Here is a 15,689-nt window from a genome sequence, read left to right as displayed (position 1 = left end):
TATTTTAATGGATAGTTTCCCCAAGTTGGAGGTCTTAAATGCAGTAAGTACATAAGTAAAACAAAATACAGAAACTTTAATAAATTGAGGGATGCACTTACCTTTAAACTTGGATCTCATGGAACTAGTAAAATCTTTAAAAATACACTATACTACCTTAATCAAAACTCATCATAGATTTCCAAAATGTATATAAAGTTAGTGTGCTTTTCCTCTATACAATATGGATACAATTTCAACTTATTATTTTCTCATACTATAATTTAACTAGAGATTCTTTCTAACAAAGCAAGAATAAAAATATCCATTCAATAGTTTTCTTTTTATGTATGGAATTTTATAATTTACTAAATGACAAGTTTAAAATTTAATAATGCACCTATTATCACTAATCTTTCATTCAGTTACCATTAGGTAAGACAGCAAGTATTCGAGAAAATGCCAAATCTATACCTTCAAAAGGAATCACTCAAAATTGCATTCAGATAGAAAACGAATATTGAGTATACTGAGTACGTAGCGCACTCTACAAATAAAATAATAAGATCCCAATGAATTTAAATAGGATTTTCCTTAAAATTTAAAATACTCCTTTAAAAATAGACTAAAAAGTCTTACAGAAATATGTAGTCTTGGCAACCAAAGGAAAGCAGAAGTCAGAAGCCTGGAGAACTGCTGAAGAAATCGGAATGTCTTGTCTTTGTCCCCCAACATTATTATGAACAAAGAAGATACAAACCAGTCATGGCCAGTGTAACTCCCCTGCAAGCAGACTGAAAAGCACAGTTAAGGAACTTTTATAATAGTTTATCTTAACATGGTGAGATATAAGAACTCCATAAATATTCATTTCCAGAATCTCTATCAGGAAAGAGATATTAAGGATACTTAGTCCTCATTTTGTCTTCAATCAATTTATAAGCTACTGATATAAAATCAAACTTTATTAATAAAAGAAATCACTTGCACAGTGACTATTTTAATGTACCATGTGTGCTGACACGCCCAGTGGAGGCCAACAGCACCAGCAACCGGAGGAAAAACTATCTGTTCCGTGGAAACACACTGTTCAAGTCACTAACACAATAGTACCATCCTTTCTCTAGTTTAGGTTATCTGCCAAATTATTAGCATAATCAAGTATAAAAAAAAAATCCACACATTTTGAGAATTCAGTAATGCAAAAGATCTGTATACACTTTTTTCTTAAAGTCAAACCCTATTTCTGAAAGACAACCAATTCAAATAAAATAAAGGCATGTTTTATTCTTATTCTAGATTTACTAAATCTAGAGTATTATTCTGATTTACTAAACCTATTTTTAAAACTTCCTTATATATAACTGAAAATACATTCTAATAACTTTACTTATTCATTTAAGATTCAACTAATAAAATTTAATAATTACTACTCAGTCTAATAAAGTACATATTTAAAATATAGAATAAAATACCATAAAGGTATATCATAACAAATCACTAATATAGGTCAAAGTATTATTTTCCTATAAATGTATTAAAGTACCCCATCAAAGAATTCTGAAAAACATATAAAGAGAGTTCAAGTACTGTCAATTATTCGAAAAGGATATGAAGAGAAGATTTTACAGAAGCTTGCTGCTGTTTCAGGAATCTCTCACAATGCTTTAAAACCAAGGTAAGATCATTTTCTGCACCATCTCTTAACAGGTTGAGGAACTTGCCATACCTGTAAAACCCCAGAAAACATACAGAATGAAAAAATGTCAGGCCCTGCATTGTAAATTCATTTTTTAACATTCATCAAAGTGTAGTTCTCTTGAGATCTCATGGTTTTAAGTTTTCAAATTTCTACTTTTAGCGTAACTATGTTATACAGAGCACTTATGAAAGAATAACACTCAATATATGTACCTGATAATTATGATCTATTGGAATTAGCAGTATTCATCTGGTAAATACAATAACTTTAAAGGAAAATGAAATGGTAGTGAAAGAACAAAACATGGATACTATAGACGAGTAGTAGAATATAAGCATTTTTTCCTGAACTTAATCTAAAACATGGAATGTTCATAGGCTAGATTGACATAATGTTAAGTTTAGAAGCAATTTTTGAGTTCATATAGTCCAATGGTTCTATATGAGGGTGGCACTTCCCCCAGGGGCTAGTTTGGAAATTTATGGGAGTGCTTTTGATTGTCATAGTGACTGGGGGACTACTGATAGTTGCTGAGTAAGGGCCAGGAGGTTAGACATGGGACAGTTAGTCCTGCACAGTAACAACTTGTAAATGTTCTGCCTGTCATTTGCATAGATGAAAAATCTATTTATAATTATCTGAAACGAATTCTGTTTCATATAAATCATAAAATATTAGTCATATATTTTATTATACACTGAATGAAACCATGTGTAAGTTAGGGAAAGATAGTTCTTTTGCTTTGCTTGAAGCCTTACTAAGACTTGTTCACCATTTTGCAAAGTCACTTTGCCAGTGGCAACCCTCTTGTAATATTTGATGCACCAAAATAAAATCAGTCTCTAGCTGTAGCTGCCACAGCTACAATGATTCTAAATGGGTGCCAGCTATGTCTCACTACTGGCACCATAGTAGTATACAAACATTTCATTATAAATCACTTTGTTTATTTCTTAACAGTAAGACATTATGTTGAATTAAAAAAATATATGTGACTAGACTGCTCATATTATCTATGGTTTCCATTTCAGAATGGAAATAGGTCATTACAATATAAAAGGCGGGTATAGGGTCACAAAACATAATCAATGGGTTATATACCCTATGTGATATAGGTGGGTGAGCTAGAATTACTATCATAGTTTTTGTTATAATGCTATGGATTTACACAGTCCTTTTTATTTTTATTGTTATTATTATATATATTTTTTGCTATGTTGGGTCTTCGTTGCTGCACGTGGGCTTTCTGTAGTTGCAGTGAGCAGGAGCTACTCTTCGTTGCGGTGCGTGGGCTTCTCATTGCGGTGGCTTCTCTTGTTGCGGAGCACGGGCTCTAGGTGCATGGGCTTCAGTAGTTGTGGCACGCGGGCTCTAGAGCGCAGGCTCAGTAGTTGTGGCTCACGGGCTTAGTTGCTCCGCGGCATCTGGGATCTTCCCAGACCAGGCCTCAAACCCATGTTCCCTGCATTGGCAGGTAGATTCTTAACCACTGCATCACCAGGGAAGCAAGCCCCAAACAGTCTTTTTTAAAAGCTTTCACATGCATCTTTTTTACACTTGATTCTGAAGATGACCCAATGAAGTAGATAGAATGGGACTATCAAGATTCCCATGTAATAATCAAGAAAAAGAGGAGTTCAAGGACACAGACCTTAACTCCCAGTCTGTTCCGCTTGTCCATTTCTTTTGAAAATTATAATTTCAGTACAAAAAATTCAAACTACTATAATTGGTTTATTCATTTTAACTTCTGCATCTACCATTAAGATACTTTTGTACTCATAACTATATCCTGACAATAAAAACTAAACATATTTTAGAAAATGGTATGATTGTGCTACCAATGTGCTGATTTTTAAAATGTTATTTTTGGAAAAAACCTGACAGTCATAGAGACTTAATACATTGTAATTAGCCTATGAAGTAGTAATGAACTGTAACTGATTTACCTGTAAGGGTAATTTAATTATGTGTCAATATCCTCAAAACAAAGTTATTATTTTCTGAATGACAAACTCTGCATTTAAAGCATACAAAATAGTTGATTGTTAAATTAAATACTATTAAGCACATATCAGCTAGACAAAACAAATTCTAGAAATGCACAGGGAGATATTTCCCTATAATATACCTGACAGTCATTTTAACGCCAAGCTGTTGCACAGATGAAAGACTTCCATTCTTCACATTTGCATCAGTAGCTATAAACAACAGAACACTGGGTTATAAAAATGTATAAAACTCTGCATAATAATCACATTTTAATTGAAAATTGATGAAAGCAATATTTTTACATATTTTAATGTAAATTTTGAAAACACACTGATGAATCCTATTCTTTTAAGAGCTGTCAGTTATATTTTTCAAAGGAATTAACAGGAAACTTTTTACAAAATAACTTTTCTCCTAAAAAAAGCATTTAAAAGTATATTAAGTACAAAACAAATAATCATAGTTTTAAAGCAATCTACTTTTACTTGGTTTTCAGGACACAAAAGCTGTTAACACAAAAATGGTCTAGAATACTGTACTTTCATCAAGCAATGCATATATAAGATTCTGAATTACAAATATAGATAAGTATGTCTGTTTACTTCTTAAAGATTTACACGTGAGTGTCAGGAAGGAATAATTGATATTATTCTACGTATAATGTACAGCAATGTATGAGGGTGGACTGAACAAGTTTCTTCCTGCAGGCAGATTTTCTCTGTGAGGTATGAAGTGTGATCATCTACCAAAAGTGAAGAGGTTGTACAGTACAGAGGACTACAGGAGAGACTGAAAGTTTGGATTAGTCTTTGACAACACTGGATGACCAAATTAAGCATGAACACTCAAAAGCATCACTAGATAACAAGGGGGATCTAGCTGAAACTTTCAATTTTTGCCTGAAGAAACTATAGCGTGTGCACTGTGTGTGTGCAGATATACACACACACAAATAAGGAAACTGTCCAAAATCACAGAGTTATCTAGTGATAGGGAGGGGCAAAAGCTAGGCTTTCTGAATTCTGTATCAGCAGTTTTTTTCCCACTACACACTGGTACATCTCATATTATTAACAATATACCTACTTAACGCATGAATTTATTCATTACTTTTAATAAATCCCTTCTTATAAAGTGTGGAGCACCATGCTAGAATCTATGAGGGATAAAAGATAAATCATACACCATGCCCTAAAAGAACTTTGCCTGTAGTGTCAGAGATAAAATTTGTATATAGATAACTCTGATAAAGATGTTTTAAAGCACAAAGTGGAACAAGAGTGGTACAGATAAAGAATTACATGAATTCATAAGAGGAAGAGATTGGGAAGAAGTGGCATTTAAACTGAACCTTAAAATATGGGTAGCCTTGAGATCTGCAGAGATAGGGAAGAACAAAGTAAACATCACGGTTATCAAACATCTACTCTTTAAAGCAACAATAATTCATCTTTCAGCACTCTTGGTAAAGGTAACCTACTTCTTCTCCTAGTTTGCCTAGGACTTGCATGGTTTTAGCACTTAGTCTCATGCCCCAGGAACCCCTCAGAGTCCCAGGCAAACCAGGCTGGTTGGTCACCTATCTAGCCTAGAGGGGTGATTTCTTAAAGAAAAATAAATAAAAATTTTAAAAGATAGGTGTCAGTTAATTTCCTGATAAGCTACATCTGAGTTTTACTTATTTAGATCAGAATACGATCTTAGCAATATTGCTGAATTTCACCTATAATGATAGCAATTAATCTATAGTTCATATAGCTTAGAATTAATTCCTTGCTATTCATAACTCTTACTCTGCTAACAGATGTACCTTCTGTCCCTATGGAAGAAGGATACCGGTTTTGTCCTTCTCCTAGCAACAGGCTGAGCAATGTCTTCTCCAGATTTTTCAAAGTAGCGTGAAGATGGTATTCCCCCACAATGCCCTCGCCGTTAACTACAGGGCTATGAGGTACTCTGTGTCTCCAGTAGAGAAAAATGAAGCCAATATATTCAATACAAGGAAAGGGAGAGACATAGAAAGGAGACAAATTGCTAAGGACAGCTTTACCCTATTATTGAATACTATGAGCCAATGATTCTGCCTCTTCTTCTGCTTAGACAAAAAAAAGAAAAAAAGAAAAAAGTCTGATTTGGGTTTCTATCACTTGGTACTAAAACATATACCACAAATTATTCTCACTTACAAAATAATGACCAATATTTAAAAACTATTAATCATCATTCATATGCTCACCATAATTTCAAGTTCTTAGTTTCCTAAGTTTAAATAATGTAAAACTTTAGTGCTGTAGTGTCAGTGACATTGGCTGATTTTGCAAAATTTCAATAGTTTCAATAAAATAAACATTGACTTTATATATTGCTATAGCCATGGAACAGACCTACTTATCAACTATCATAATGTGATATAATGACAAAAGTGATTTTATAAGCTACTACCAGAACAATTTTAAGTTAGATTAGATGATAACACTTAGAATGCAGTACACATAAAATTAGATTATTAAGCATAAGAAATATCTTTGTTAATATGTAGATTTGTGTGCTTAAGATAATACTTATGTTTCCCTTCTGGAAAGTAGAATACATATAGATATCTTAACAATAGAGGAGAAGTATGCAGTGGACTGAGAGTGCTAAGAATGGGCATTCCCAATGTCATGAATTCTATAGATCAGAGTACCTTCTACCATTACAGTAAAGAATGGAATAAAGTCAAGAATCAAGATGAGAGAATTTGCCCAAAAAGACTATGACACTGAATATTTACATAAGGTTCAGGTTCTTAGTTCTTCGCCATGGAAGAATAGAGTCTTTCCAGAGTGGCCTAGCTGTTGGCCTGAGATGACAGATAAGTTTCCTGATGTTGTAGGAATAATTTCCCAAGTCCATTCCCTCTAAAAGCTTATGATTCTGTACCTTCAGAGTAAAAACTTAACTCTGCACATTTCAACAGATAATGCTTTCCAATTGTGGCTGTATATAAAAATCCTCTGAGGAGCATTTTAAAAGTAAAAATAAATACTCCAGACTACTGAACAAGATTGCAGAAGGTGACTGTTCAGTCATTTGTTTTTTTAGAAGACCTCTACAGCTTACTTCTTGTGCACTGAAGTTGAGATCCACACTTAAAGGAATAAAACTGAACTTTAGAGACAGTTATAATTGGACAGTGATACCTTGCTCCACACATTTCACTTTAAAGAAGGTATCAGTTAAATCTCCAAAAAGAGTTTTAAAGGAGAATATATGAGGTATTAAGCAGACCAAAAAAAATATCAAATATCCACTTAAAAAATCACTAATATGATACAGATGTAGGTGACTTGAGAGTGAATAAAATTCCGTTAGAAAAAGAAGTAAGAAATGAAAAGTTTCTTGAAGCAGTAATGAAGTCAGAAAATGGTTTACAGGTATATATTAAAAAAGAGGCTTCATATTTAAATTTGTATTTGACATTCAATATGACAACCTGACAAGTAGAAATGGATCTTGGACTACAAAAGTTCAGTGAAATAATCTTTGTTACATTTAATCTGGACTAAATACAACTTATGAAGCAGAAATTCAAATCTTCAGAAATAAAATTGATGGAGCAAAATGATTAAGTAAAATTCAATGATAAAAATGGATGTTTTCAGGGGACTCTGATGCATCACTGGTAACCAGTGATTTACTGAAATGTGCACAATAGTGTGTGGGATACGTAATAAGTGCTTAACAAACATTGAGTGAATGAACGAGTAGATGAATGAATAAATGAACAAACATCCAATGAACAACAAAAATTGTGCTTTACATATCAAACTAGAAGCAAGGTGGAGATGGAAATAGATATGAACTTAAACATTTTTTCTGGGGCTTTCCTGCTGGCACAGTGGTTAAGAACCCACCTGCCAGTGCAGAGGACATGGGTTTGAGCCTTGGTCTGGGAAGATCCCACATGTCGAGGAGCAACTAAGCCCGTGCGCCACAACTACTGAGCCTGTGCTCTAGAGCCCGCGAGCCACAACTACTGAAGCCCGCGCGCCTAGAGCCCGTGCTCTGCAACAAGAGAAGCCACCGCAATGAGAAGCCAGTGCACTGCAAAGTAGAATAGCCCCCGCTTGCCGCAACTAGAGAAAGCCAGCATGGAGCAATGAAGACCCAATGCAGCCATAAATAAATAAACAAACATTTTTCTGTATATTGAAATCAAGAAACAAAAGGATACCCCAGAGTCACTGTGAAGCATAATAAAATAAGTTACTGAATAAAGGTCAACCAAACAATGACACCTATAGCATCAGACTTACCCTACTTAATCAACAATGCCTAATTCAATCTCAGCATTAACTATTTGCAATAACCAATCATTTTAATTATAAATATAATAGTCTCAAAACAAAATGAGTTGAAAAAATTAACTGAATATTGACTGAAATCACTCACTTTGGTAATACATTCTGTTCTATTTTTAATTTGGAAAGCTAGCACATAGAGCAGTGGTAGAAGAAATTAAATCTATTTTGCCTGGCACTTGGCTAATAGTGCGAAACTAAATAAATTTTCAGAAGAGTAAACCATATCTCCACTGGGGGACAAATCCAGTATTAGAGAAGCAGTTACAGCTTGGCTGTTGACTGACTCTCTTGAAGCCCTGCTGTATCAGTAGTAAAGCCAGAGAACTCTCACCACCCAAAGAAACCAACCAGTCAGTCCATTTCCTCCTACCTTCTTCCTTCCCCAAAGTAAGCCTGGAAGGTTCTGTTGCTTCTTTTTTAACATGTGGTTGTTATCTATCCATTTTATTCAATTTTTACTGCCATAAAATTTAATTCCTTATGACCAGTAAACTAGCCTAAGTCTCAGCATCCTAAGTGATATAGTCAGCACTATTTGGAGAAAAGCATTACTCTTCTCCATGTCTTTGATTATACAATTGCCCTTGCCTGCAAGACTCTTTGCCTCTCCTATTTCTTTCACCTGTAATAGCCCAGGAGGCAGCACTAGTGCCACTCCTCTTGCTCTATCATTGCTTCCTCCCCTAATCTTCCATAATGGCATTAGTCAACACTGGTCACTCTTTCCACTGAACACCTGTGGCACATACCACACAACCCCTCATTTGACAAAACCTCAACTCAAATAGCATACTTAAAGGCTCTAGCACATTGCCTGAAACAAAGTAGCTAGCTGAAAAATGTCAATTTTCCATTTCTTTATTTTCTATTTTACCATACGCTGCAAATTAGTTAATTCATCATTTTAGGTATATGTCCTATTTCCCCTCCTTGAGGACAGGGTCATTCATATTATATACCTCCTTGCAATTATCGACCATACTCACAAACACGCTCCATAAATGCAAAACAGAAAAAAGCATATTTGCTGAATACCCAAAGGAAGTATAATGGATATTTAACTGTATATATTAAGTATAAAAATATTTTAATAATCAAAAGGTGAAACAATGATATTCTGATATTTTTTCCAACCTTTTGATTAACAACATAAAGAGAAAAAGGATAAAGTTAAAATATTTACCACCCTGAAAGGACTACTTAATTTATCATTTCAAAGAAGCAACTGCAGAAGGAAAAGATCTCCGACTCGTCCCAGGGAAATGAGATGACAAATGGTTAATGTCTGTTAGGATTTGGAAAGATACTTGTATGGAGTTACAAATTGCAAGTGTGCAGAACTTTATCTGTTTGTCCTCTTTCTTTAAGGGGATAAACAGCCAAACTAATTTGATTTTTCCAGATTTGCAAATTTTATAATGGATTGAAATCCTGAGGGAGCTAACAACAGATGGATGACTGTGTTATGCTAATTTCAGCTACCTTAGGGTTTAGCAAGCTGTAATTTTTAAGAAGTCAATCAATTTCGCATTTCAAGAAACATGAAAAAACATTGAATATATCTATCCAGCGTCTGCTTTGAAACATCTTTTATATCAAAACATGGTTTTTGTTTATTTAAAGTAAATAGAGTGAAATTTTATAATAGCAAACCATTGTTCCACCAGCCAAAAAATAAATGATAAAAGGATAACAATCAGTCAACAGGAAGCCACTTTATTTTCATCTGTACTCTAAAAAAGCCAGTGGATAGTTGTTCCGCTGGAGCCTTTAAAGAATTTAAATGCACATTCAGGGTTTATCTGCCTAGATAATACATTCAACGAAGCCAACATCTGAGATCTCCCTCAGCATAATCTAGAAATATAACAGAGGGTAGTAAATGCATGCACACTGAGCAATCAGTCTTGTTGAGTATTTAGATAACATATACAACATAATGTTAATTTTAGATTATCTATAGAAAATATGACCCAATAGAACAATGCGCCAAAGAGAGCTGCAGAATTTGAAGACCATCATACTGAAGACGAGAGATACCCACTTTGGCCATGCAAATCTCCATGATCACCACTTCTTACTTGTTTCCTTTCTTACTCACAGACTTGATCATTAATCCCTGTATGTTTTTCACATACTTTTTCAGGTTTGTTCATAAAGTTGTAATTTTCTTCACAGATGTTTTTCCTCAAAATTCTCTTCACAATTTCTCTTTTCTTCCCTCTGAACCTCAGTTTCCTGATTTTAAATGTGATGAGTATGCCTACTTCAGAGAGTACAGCTGACCCTTGAACAATGCAAGGGTTAGGGCGCCAACCCCATGCAGGCAAAAATCCGAGTATAACTTTACAGCTGGCCCTCTCTATCCTCAGTTCCGCATCCAGGGATTCAACAAACCATGGATTGGTAGTACCGTAGTATGTATTTATTGAAAAAAATCTGCCTGTAAGTGGACCTGCACAGTTCAAATCCATGCTGTTCAAGGGGCAACTGTAGTTACAGGGTTGAACGATATAATGCACATCAGGTGCCTCAGCACTCTATTTAATTCACAAGCAGTGGTCAATAGTTATCAATTCCCTTCACCTACCTTAATTTCTGTTTAATTCTACCTTGTATTTTCCTCTCATTTCTTTGCTTTCATTTTCTTATGATCACTTTTATCCCTTTCCCAAATCTGCATAGATGTCACTATGATTTAATTAGGTATATGTTCCTATGTATTTTTGTAAATCCCAATAGATTTAGGATTGTTATACAAATGTATTGTGTGAATACAGATGCTATGTAACAGTATGTATATGTAATCCAATAAAAATATCTCAAATGCCATATTAAAGATACAGAGGCATTTGAGACCTAATGAAATAATTTAAATTAGCCATATACAATATAATAAATATCAAAATGGTAGTTTAATGTGAATGCGATAGGAGCACAGAGGAGGGACTTCTGACTGGGAATAAGAAGGAAGGTGACATTCTAGCTGCAACTTTACAGTGGAGTTGGACATTATCATATGGGTGTCATGGGGAGGAAAACGTTTATCCAGAAGGAACAGTAGGAGCAAAGGTTCAATGACATGAATGCACAGGATGTGTTTGGGCAGTGATGAATAATAGAGCTAAAAAAATTAGTCTGAGCCAGACTGAAAATGTATCTTTAAAAATTTTTTCTTTCTATGGAGATTTGACACACTGTGTCTAACTTGAATAAATAACACATTTTGAAGGATGGTTTCTTTAGCAAACAGAAAAGTCATGTTACCCTTATGAGGAAGAGGGGCAATATCCCATGATGATCTATTATCATGAGCCTATGCTACCTCTCTGCTTTTTCTTCACTGTGTCTTCATTTACTGAGCCCCAGGCACTGGATATTCACCTTTGGGAAATTTTAGTTCTTCACCCTACTTCATCCTTTACACAGTTACTAAATTCATTGCCTTAAGGTACAGATGAATCAAGTAAAGCTTCTGCTCATAAATCTTAAATGTTTTAATTTTAATAGGCAATAGAGTAAACCAACTGGTTGACACAGTATACAAAGCTCTTATTCTTCTATCCATTTTTTCCTTTATTTGTCAAACATTTATTGGCACTGTTACTCTAGGTGCAGAGGATACGACAGGTAAGACAAGGAAACTACCTTACAGGAGTGTGCTGTCACGTGAGGAATTAGACATTAAGTCAGAATATGAGAAAAACATGACAAAGAGATGTGTATTGGCTTTATATACTAAGCTGATGATTTAGTAATTTGTATTTTCAGCCCTACCTTCTCCCTAAGTTCCAGATTCAAACAGCCAACATGTACAGAGCATGTCTACTTAAATGTGTAATAAGTATTCGAAACATAACATAAAAGCAAGCTCCTAATCTCCTCTCTGAAACCTATTCTTTACCCATTCTTCTCTATCTCAGTGTTTGGTAATCCCATCCTTCCAGTGGCTCAGATCAATAACTTGGGTCCTTTGACTCCTCTCTCTCCCACCCCATATTCAATCTGTTACCCAATTCTGTTGGTCCTATTTTCAAAATATACCTAGCATCCAAGTACTTCTAACTCCACTGACATCCTCATCCAAGCCACTGCCATTTTTCATCTGTATCTTTTCAATAGCCTCCTAACTCATCTCCCTGCTTTAGCCCTTTGTTCTTCAGTCTTTTCCTGATACAGCAGCAATAATGATCTTTTAAAAATGTAAATCAGAGCATGTCACTCCTGTGTTCAAGACCTTGCAATGACTTTAAAAACCCTAGATCAGTGGGTTCCCCAGCAGTCCAGTGGTTAAGACTTCGTGCTTTCGTTGCCGAGGGCGCAGGTTCAATCCCTGGTCGGGGAGCTAAGATCCCACAAGCCACGCGGTGCGGCCAAAAGAAAAAAAAAAAAGAAAAAACAAAAAACCTATATCATCCTCTCCTCTCTAACTTCAACACCAACAATCCTTCCCCTTCACTCCTTCTGAGCTATACTAATCTCCTTCCTAGTCACTTGCTGGAAGTCTCTCCCTCTGGAAACATCCATGTGTCTTGCTCCCAATTTCTGCTGGTCTGAACACTATTTAACACTGGAACCGCCACCCCCAACTAGCACTCCCTAGGCCCCTTCCCTGCTCTGCATTTCTCACTTACCACCATACCACTTGACATACTGAATCTTTTTACTTATTTATTGTCTGTCTTCCAATCAGAAGGTAAACTCTGTAAAGGTAAGACTTTCTTCTTTTGTTCACTGATGTGTCCAAGTGTTTAGAGCAGTTCTATTATATAGCAGAGGAAAATATCCATTTGTTGAATAAATGAATGTGTATTTGGAGAAGAGAGGGTGAGGTTGGCAATGCTGCTAATAGTTTAGTGTCCCTGAAAAACAAATATGAGGCGTGGAGAGAAAGGGATGATGCTAGAGAAGAAAGGAGAAGAGTAACATAAGGCCTTGGGTACCATGATAAGAAGCTTAAACTGTATGCAGTGGTCAATGGTAAGCTTCTAAGAGGTAGAGGAAAGAGCAGGTCAGATTTACATGTCACAGGTCACTCTGAAAGCAGCATAAAGAATACCTCTGAAAAGAAATGAGACTCCAATTAGAGACATCAGGTAAAGAGAATGTTGTAATAACCTAGGCAAAAAGTAATGGTGGCCTAAACTAACATAAAGAAGAGTAGAGATAGATATAAGTAGATAAATTTGAGCTATATTAAGAACACAGAATATAGTTTGGTGACTGGGAGGGAACCTGGCTTAGATGGACAGATAATTGCACTGCCCACAAAAATAGACAGTGTAGGAGGAGGATGTATCTCAGTGAGGTATGAGAAGGTGGACATTTTGAGCTTGAGGGTTCTTTAGCACATCCAGGTGATGTTTACTGATTAAGCATCTGGAAATATGAGAATGAAGCTTATAGATCTTTGAGTAGAAGAGGTATATTTAGAAGTCATCAATATATAAGGTGGGTAAAACAGTACAAGCAGATGAGATCACTAGAAGATCATCTCCTAGTGGATAAAAACAGAAGAGTGAAAGACATTGCCTTAAGGAAAAACAATTTTTAATGGGTAGACAGAAGAAAAAAACCCTCAAAAACGAAGCTAGAAAGTTACAAGGAAACCCAGACATTTGCACAGAAGAAACCGAAAGATATCTGGAATGTATATGGCACAAAGGGAGAGATTTTTTAGGGTGAAAAAACCTTGTGCACATTTGTGTCCAATTACACTCCTCTACGAAACATTATCTATTTGCACATTGAGCACTTTCCAAAATACAAAAATGTTTAAACTGTACCTGTATATTCCACTGAGGGGAAGTAGCATTCAGATGGGCTTTCAGAGAGATGAAGGACAAATTTTTCAAGTAATTCTACTAAAGCTGTAATAAACAAGAGAATAATTAGGATGTTAAAGGTCAAGAACAATATGTGATACTGCATTTCTAAATCACAGACTAGTAGGAAAAAGTCATCAGAACTTCTTCACAGTTATGCTCTTAAGGGGGGCCAATTAAAAACATCATTTTAATATTCATAACAATGTTTCCAATGTAAACTAAATTTTAATATCTTCACTGAGAACCTATTCAATGTAAAACTGGAAAAGAATCATCTGTTATCTTTAGATCCTCTAAGGATTACTTCAGAATTTGCTAAATGATTTCAATTCAGAAAAAAAAAATCACAAACTAGGCTATAATATCTTACCATCGTCATTCACACATGCAGAAAAAAAATCACGTGAGCTCCAAGACCAGAATCAATGCATAGCTCACATCCCTTTCAAAAGCAGGACATATTATATGTTTTATGTACTTTGCAACAGATGGTATCTGTTCAAGGCAAGCAGATCAAAAGTAGGCTTGTCAGGGGTTGGGGAGAGGGAAGGATGAACAGGCAGAGCACAGAAGTTTTACGGCAGTGAAACTCTTTTGTAAGATACTACAATGGTGGATACGTGTCATTACTATGACATTTGTCAAAATTCATAGAATGTGAAACATCAAGAGTGAACCCTAATGTAAACTTTGGACTCCTGATGATAATGATATGTCAGTGTAGGTTCATCAGTTGTAACAACTGTACCCCTCTGGGTGAGGCGTTGATAGTTGGGGGGGGTGTTGTACATATGTAAGGATAGAACGTATGTGGGAACTTTCTGTACTTTCCACTCAACTTTGCTGTGAATCTAAAACTGCTCTAAGTTTATTAATTTAAAGAAAAGTTGAAAAAGATGCCTGTCAATGTAATAGTATATAAATAATGCCACAGTATTTGCATATATTACCTCCCAAATGGATATAACCAGGTGGATTATAATTAATATGCAATCTAGAATTATTTTTGCTGGAAAGAAATATATCTGTAGGGTAACTGATATGTTTACACTTATAGAAGGTAAGTTTTAGTCACCTTTTAAAACTGTGCCCTAGTTATATTCAGGATTCTGACTATGACCTGTATTAACTGAATGTACCCTTTTTCACATCCAAGCGCATTTTAAAGACATAATTCATGAAGGAAAAATTAGTGTTCAACATGTCAAAAATGTAAAGTCAAAGAGGAATAACATACGCTTTCCAACAACTATAGGTCTAACAAGCTACATCTCATGATATAGCTTGAGCTATATCTCAAGATAAAAATGAAATTTTTTATTCATGGAACTCTATTCTTATTCTGATTTCAAGTTGAAATGAATATTTAAAAGTATGAAAATGCAATAGTCGAGGATCAGAAAGGACACCAGTATTGCAGATTATTTAAACTAATAGTTGTTTAGATTGGTTCTATCTTCACATACATAGGCACAAATTCTCCCTCTCTTAGAGAAATCTTTCAAATTTTTTTTTCTATGAACCTATATGTAAATAATGGTCCTTAGGTGAGAGCTTTCAACTTCTACATGTTTGTTTATAAGTCACCTAATGCTGTCTCTTGAGATTATAATTTTTCAGAAAGAATGTGTCGATGAAATTTAGATACAATCATTCCTAATAAGGTGTGAGATATACATTAGTAACAAATATTATATAAAAATTTTAAATGGAAATGTCCATTTAAAACTCAACTATAATTATTCTCATTTTAGCACAACCACATGTTTGTTACAAATTATGCATTTAAGCAAAGTGGCTGAGTTAATGGGAAAAGTCACAGCACACTGCTGAACAGTTATT

At 34.9% G+C, this 15,689-nt stretch overlaps 1 protein-coding gene across 1 annotated transcript in view; it reads right to left on the bottom strand.

Annotated features, from left to right (window-relative positions):
• The window catches only part of TBC1D32 (TBC1 domain family member 32), a 186,016-nt gene that overhangs the window by 29,762 nt on the left and 140,565 nt on the right, over window positions 1-15,689 (bottom strand). Inside the window, exons 28-31 of the mRNA XM_061206963.1 lie at window positions 13,806-13,889; window positions 3,813-3,882; window positions 1,593-1,708; window positions 619-773 (exon numbers count right to left, since the gene is read on the bottom strand). Of these exons, the coding sequence (XP_061062946.1) occupies window positions 619-773; window positions 1,593-1,708; window positions 3,813-3,882; window positions 13,806-13,889 (425 nt within the window). The remainder of the gene's footprint in view (window positions 1-618; window positions 774-1,592; window positions 1,709-3,812; window positions 3,883-13,805; window positions 13,890-15,689) is intronic.

Source organism: Eubalaena glacialis, chromosome 12 (genome assembly GCF_028564815.1).
Source record: "Eubalaena glacialis isolate mEubGla1 chromosome 12, mEubGla1.1.hap2.+ XY, whole genome shotgun sequence".
NCBI lineage: Eukaryota > Metazoa > Chordata > Mammalia > Artiodactyla > Balaenidae > Eubalaena > Eubalaena glacialis.
Note: the sequence above shows the minus strand (reverse complement) of the source record. Positions and strands in the feature narration are given on the sequence as shown.